General features: G+C 29.5%; 1 protein-coding gene across 1 annotated transcript; it reads right to left on the minus strand.

Moving 5' to 3' along the window:
* On the minus strand, nucleotides 2925-4976 carry LOC107605749. Its single transcript, XM_016307721.2, has 2 exons — nucleotides 3181-4976; nucleotides 2925-3073 (listed from the first exon to the last, which is right to left on the minus strand). The coding sequence occupies exons 1-2, from the start codon at nucleotides 4923-4925 to the stop codon at nucleotides 3028-3030; spliced, it is 1791 nt and encodes a 596-aa protein (XP_016163207.1). The 5' UTR covers nucleotides 4926-4976; the 3' UTR covers nucleotides 2925-3027.

Consider the following 7339-nt stretch of genomic DNA (forward strand, 5'->3'; position numbering starts at 1 on the left):
TTAGATATAATAATATAAAAATATATTTTTTGTTTATTTATTATATAAAAAATATTTAAAAAAAAGATCTTTTTCAAAAAATATAAATTATAACTTTAAAAAAAAATATATTATTTATTTTTTTAATATTTTTATTTTTATTATTAAAAATTTATCAAACACGTTAAAATTAAAAAAAATGTTTTTTTTATTAAAAAGAGATTTTTTTTATCAAAATTAATAATAACACCCAAACAAACACTCAGAATAATACTTTATTTAAAAATAATGTTAAATGTTAACTTCGATTCAAAATAAGACATGCTTTAATTGATAAAATACTTCTTCAAGCACTATATATAAAACAAACTTTCAAGAGCAAAGAGGTTATCAACTTTGTCACAAAATCTCTCTATTAGAGACAAAATTTCAGTTTTTAGTCAATTCCACTCTTGCTATGATCTCTAAAACTCATTTATTATTATCTGTTCCAAGTTTAATTTATTCATTATATAAATAAAATTCTGAGTGGCATTGCATGTAGTTAGATCTTACTTTATTAACATGTTATTTTCCCCTCCTTAGCTTTTGGTGGGAAGAAATAGTGTGTATAAACAACATTAGATGAATTAAATGGTTTATGAGAATCAATAAGAAAATTGATGTGGTGGTGGCAACACATTATAAATTTCAGGTTTTTGGTTTGATTTGTAAAAGAATTAACTTCAATTCAAAGAAAAAGTTAAATATATGATTAAAAAGGAATAATTAGATTTATTAAAAAGAAAATAGAAAAAGACATTTTGAGTTTAAACATTTTTTACTCTTAAAATTTGTCTCAAGCATTTTTAGCTTTTATGATTTTTTATATTTTATTTATTTTAGCACTGTAGTTGAGTTTTCAGAATCCTATTCTGGTCAAGGATATTCGTCTACTTCTTGCTTTTAACAGTAACATTCTAATTTTCTAATGCTTCTAGATAGAGTGAGAGAAAGAGAGACAAGTTTTCTTTTTCTTTTGTTTGTATCATCACAAAACCAAGAAGAAGCACAGGATTTTGCTGTGCTGAATAATCAATCTTTGATTATTTGTAAGTCCTTAAACGGATATTATTATTATTAAGGGATCTTTATTTATGGCCTTCTTCTTCAATAGGTTTCCTTAGGATATTATTAATTTGTAAAAGATATATATAATTTGAGAAAAGAAGGATTTTTTTATGATTAATGATTGATGGGTAAGAAGAAACCGCAAAAGATTAAGGAGCTTTCATCAGTAGAAATAGCTGAAGCAGCATCATCATCAAAAGAAGCAATAATAGAGCAACAACAAAAACAGCTACCTAGGAAAAGAGGACGACCAAGGAAGATTATTGTGAAAATGGAAGGTGGTGGTGGTGGTGATAATGTTGAAGAGAAAAAAGCCCAAGCAAGCATGGAACAAGAACAAGGCAAAGAGAACAAAGAAGAAGAAGCAGAAGTTCCTAAAGGAGGGATGGTGGTTCCTTCTAGAAGCAGAGCTAGGAGGAAAAGCAGACCAAGAAAGAGCAGTTAGTTTATGTATTATTTATAATTTATGATAATTAGTTCTTTTCTTTATAATTTATGATAATTAGTAGAGGATATCTTGTCCTATCTTTTTCTATATTTCTTCTCTTCCTCTCCATAAAAATAAAAAAGAAAAACAAAACTTATTTTAAGCACACAAAAACTAAATCTATGCTCCAAGACCTTATGTTTATTTGTTGCTCTGCCAGGGGATGACTGCACTAAACAAAACATAATTAATGAGATAATAATGTACATGTCTAACACCACTAGTTCTATCATTTTTCCATTCTTTGATAATGAAGTTCCCTCTCAGCAGTTTTACCAATCATGAAGTTCCTCTCACCTGATAATGTTAGTAACAAGTGAATTTCACAGTTGATAATGTTATAAGTAAACCACCAAATAAGCATCAACATTTTGGTCATATAACAGAGAAACAATATTTTTAAGAGGGTTATCCTTCGTACCAGTTGAGTAGGCAATTTCCGAACAAAACCAACAGTGTCAACACAAAGAATATAGTTGACATATGTAAATTAATTAATAACTGCACGGACAAAATTATAAAATGTAGTTGACATAGAAACTAAGGATTATCAAGTAACCATAAATTAAAACAAAATGCATATTCTCCAACAGAATCTAAAATCGGTATATTACATCCATGAATGTATTCAACTCAATTGGATCATAAGCAATAATTGATGATTGGAAAAATCTTAAACGATTCATCCAAGCAAAACAAAAGTAACAGCAAACACTCCTCATTTAAGGTATGTAATATTATTCAGCTTCTCTTTCTCATCAAGAGCATGCAAGCGTGTTGAATAGAAATATTAAATGTTGCCTCTAATTTCTTTCTATCTAACAGATAGTGGCATACTACGAAGCACGGACACTTTGTTGAGTTGCTGTGTCTTCGTATCGGACATATTTTGGACACAGACACTCGTCCAACACGCGTGTCTGTCGTGTCTTAATAAAAAATAAAAAATTCTTCTTCGGACATACTTAGACACACCTAAATACCATCACATATTAGCGTGTTCAGTCTTATTCTTAACATTATTCTTAAAATAAATTTAGAAATAATATATATTATTATTTATTAAAACAAAAAATATTTTAAATACTTTTATATAGTTAAAAGAAGACATTAAAAACAGTTAAAAAATTATTTTATATTTTAATACTAATAAATATAAAAAATTATTTGTAATTTATTTAAAAAATACTTTATATTTTATATATATATCGTGTCCTCGTCTTATAAAATTTTAAAATTCGTGTGTCTGCATGTCCAATGTCGTATCATGTCTCGTATCCGTGTTATTGTTATACATTATCTCTTGTCTTATAAAATTTTAAAATTCGTATATCCCATTTCTTATAAGTTTAAAAGTTTAAGTCAAAAGTTATTTTGTTAGCGGTCATTAACGATAAAATTCTAATAAGTTGAAGGAAACACATTCCAAATGGGTACCACAACAACAACAACTAAGCTACATTCTTCCCTTCAATGTCTTCGTCTCCAACAGCAAACCTGTTCAAAGGGTTAAAAGTAAACAAGGAAAGTTCAATGGATAGGTTCAGAAAGTTTGAGACAGTATAATATAAGCAAAGAAGATAGAGAAAGGTGCATATGCTCACATGTGTAGTTGGGTATAGGGACCAAGTTTTAAATCACCCTTGGATTCAACCTTGGCAGAAAAAATACCATCAATTTGGAGCTTTACTCTCGCATAACGAACAAAGTCAGGATTATCATACTCTAGACTTGGTTCCATGAAGATATAGACCAGACTTTCTTTCCGGGTGCAATGACAACAGAAAACATGCAACACCAGCATAGTATCATCAAGACCACCTATATGCAGATCTGCCAAGACCATCTTCTTAGACAAGTCGTACACGTACCAAGTAGCGGCCAAATCAATAATGAGTAGATAATCAGTGGATCCCAAGCGAAGGAGTTTCCTAGGAACGTACATATCATCACGAATTGGCGGAAACCGGCACTCAATGGGTTTCCAGATGTTTGCTTCAACATCATATGACATGAGTGATTGTTGCCTTTCATAAAAAAAATACAAGAAAAGGAGGGTCTTGTGATTCTTAGTGCTGTTGTCCTTCCACAGAAAATAACATTGAACATCCATATATCCTTGAAAAAAGTCCTTATAAGTCACTTCCCTTCTATCCCAGTAATCTGATTTTGGGTCGTAGATCTCAACCCAATCAGCCCCAAAGATTAACAACTTGCCATCGTATGGGACTACTAAAGTTCCGTTCTTGAATGTGTTACCACGTATACTCGAAATCCAAGTAGAGCCATCATTCTCGAGGCACCACAAATTTTTGGGGTAACAAATGTCCGAGCCTACCTGATATTTTTTTGGAAGAATCCAAGGCACCATACCACCTGCGAAGTACAAGACACCACCAACGGAACAGAATCCTAGATACATTGGTAACCTTTCATCAACTCTTATACTTTTGGCAAGAGGCCATTGAGGAGCAACAGGATCTGCTTCTTCAAGATCAACAGAGTCATTCTTCATCAATTTCGCCTCAGTGACAGTTAACATCCTGCGTGTGTAGGTCCTACATACCCCTTCCTCAACATTTTGCACAAAAACATAGAATCGCTGCGGCATGAGTAGCTTTGGATCGGAACAAGAAACATCCTCAGGTTCAGATTCCTCACACTTGTCATCAGACACTGTATCTTCCAAAACTGCACCTTTCAAAATCCCAACAGCCTTTTGCCACCAGTTGTCAAAATCAAAATCATTGTTGAATTGAGTAGCGTGACCTAAATCCCTAATGTGATTGGCGGCTTTAGCCATCAAATTCTTGCCATCTTCGGAAAACCTAGCGACCACACCAAACGCACCGAAAGTGCAAGCCTTCACAGCAAACACTTCACCCTCAAAGCTCCATACTCTCTCCTTGAGCCAATCGGAGAACTCCTCTGCTGCGATACGTAGGACGACGTCTTTCGTGATGATAGGCCATCGTAGCGGATATCGGTTCCAATGTTCCGCAGTTGAAGCAACGATAAGGACGAGGTTCTCCTTGGCTAGGTCTTCGGGTTCGTAATCAACCGTATCTACGAGATCTAAAATAATACGGTTTGAGGCTAACATATCGCGTAGTTGCTGCGCCAGGGCTTTTGACGTTCTGAATCGGGAAACGAATAGGATCTTACCACATGGACATTCGCGTTCGGATGGTGGACAGAGCGTTGTAATGTGGGGGCTTTGAAGGAGGCTCTTGCGGCGACCCTTGTACATTGACAACATGATTAGGACACCAGCTGAGGCGGCAACCGCGGTGGATAAGAGAGAGGATACCGTCATATCCACCGGTAACGAAGAAAACGTAAGTTTCATTATTGGCTTTTCTTTTCCGTGTTAGGGTTTTTGAAGAAACTCAGAAAGTGTTCATCGATGGCAAAACTGGGAATGAGGAAAACCAGGAAAAATTGAAATTGATTGTATACTCATAAAAAAAGATGGGCTTTTGCAAATCGGTCCTATTATACATTTAAATTTTGTTGATAATTAAGTCTAACTAAGTTAGTACCAACCTAACAAAAATAATTTTTATTAAGTCTAACTAAGTACAGCTCCTACCATAAATAAGAAGTGGTCTTCACTCTTCAGGTAGTTGAAAACAAATGGAATCAGAGACTCAGTTACTAGTTGATAACTACAATGCCTGCACTCTATTTTAATAATAAATGCTAATATAATAAAACATAAAGTTTTTTTTTGAATCAAAATAAGATCAACACACTAATGTGGAGCAACAAAAGAAACAACAAAAACTTCGTAAAAACATAAAATTCTTATAGCTTCCAGTAATGCTGTCAACCACCAAAAGATTCACTCTCAGTCCATTCGTTGTAGCTCAGCAATGTCTTTCTTATTACGAAGTCCACACCTGTTTCCTGATTCTGAAAAATCCTACCATTACCTTTCATTCAAATGTTTCAAATAAAACATAAAGTTATGGGACTATATATTTTAAGTTACCATACTACTTCTATATCACAATCTCAATCTATTTCTGACCAATTAAAGGAATTCAGACTGATCTTCCATTTCCTAAAAATCCTAAACCTCAGAATCAACACCTTATGACCACAAGAGCCAAAGCTGGCATTACAAAACCAAAAACATTCTTATCCACTGCCTCTTCAACCTACATTTTTAAAGTTATACATTTTAATTTATATAAATTAATGATAATTAAATGTACAAAAAATACTAATTAACAAAAAAATAAAATTTAAGATAAATATGTCCTGAAAAAATTGAAATAAAATAAATACTTTTAATTATGATCATTAATTATAATAAGTTATACATTTTAATTTATATAAATTAATGACAATTAAATGTACAAAAAAATACTAATTAATAAAAAAATAAAATTTAGGATAAACATATCTTGAACAAATTGAAATAAAATAAAGACTTTTAATTATAATCATTAATTATAATCACATATATTTACTACTTCGAAAATTCAGTATATTAATATTTTGTATTTTTATTTCTCAATTTTAGACTATTACAAACATTAGTTACTCTCCAATAATGACAATGTTTTTAAAAAAATAAACATAATTAAATGATTTTAAAATTATATAATAATTTTTAAAATAACATAAAAAATATACAATTATTTTAAATATAATATTTGTGTAATAACTTAAAAAATATGATGATTTTTATAATTTTGTGTGGCTATTTATATATAGAAGACCAAAAGATTATGATTATCTAACAAAATTAATTTTATTTATTTCGTTCAATTTGAATGAGTACAAAATAATCTTATTATAGTTTAGTCCTTAATTCACATGATTTAAATTTAGCTCAATAAATATAATTTAATTTGATTTAATTATTAGTGAAAAATATCTCGACAACCTATTTTATTCATAGATTTATTATTTTAATTAATTAATCTAATTAGTTAATTAATACAGATAATTAGTATAATTATTTTGGTTTAATAAATTAAAAAATAATAACAAAATATTAAAAGAAATAAATTAAAAAATACTACCAAATCAAATTGATATAAATTATAATAAGTTATGTGATATTTAAATATCTAATCAAATCAACTAGTTGATATAGTTAATTTATCATAATGAATTGTATTTAATGAGTTAAAAGAAACAAATTGCTAAACACTCTCATAAGCATGTCACGTTAACTCTATCATTAAGTGCAGAAACCTAATTTTTATATAATGGAATAGATAATAAATAGAATATATGAGAATATGATATGTGACATATTTTAATTATGAAATTAGTATTATATAATAGATTTTTTCTAAATTCTTGTTCATTGCTAATTTTTACGTAATTACTTAATAATTTCTGCCTATGAAACTATTAACTACCTAATATTATGATTTAATTAATAAAAATGATGACGTTAATATTTTTTCATAAGTCTTGTTATTATTTATAGTTAGGAAATAGCCATAAATAAATTTATTTCCTTAATGAATGTTAATTTTGTTGTCAAATTCTATATTACCTTTAAAATTTTAGGGTAATTGAGTCTAATTTTTACATTTAATTTTGAAATGAATTTACTCGAAAAAATTAATATGTAAATCACATTATTATTATAAAATTACTTTTTTAACAAAATTAGTGGTGCTTATTTGAACTATTAAATTTAGCTTCTAATAATATTAAAGTCAACCTATTTTATTATCTTGTGCCTTCAAAGAATTTACACAACTAACATAAAAATATAACAATTAAAATTTTTTT

The sequence above is a fragment of the Arachis ipaensis genome, chromosome B06 (assembly GCF_000816755.2).
Source record: "Arachis ipaensis cultivar K30076 chromosome B06, Araip1.1, whole genome shotgun sequence".
NCBI lineage: Eukaryota > Viridiplantae > Streptophyta > Magnoliopsida > Fabales > Fabaceae > Arachis > Arachis ipaensis.

What these genes read in the sequence shown, in the direction of transcription:
- LOC107605749 (XM_016307721.2), bottom strand. Translation starts at nt 4,925, where the DNA reads ATGAAACTTACGTTTTCTTCGTTACCGGTGGATATGACGGTATCCTCT. An exon ending in CCCTATACCCAACTACACAT is followed by an intron (nt 3,074 to 3,180) that starts GTGAGCATATGC and finishes CCCTTTGAACAG; the next exon opens with GTTTGCTGTTGGAGACGAAG.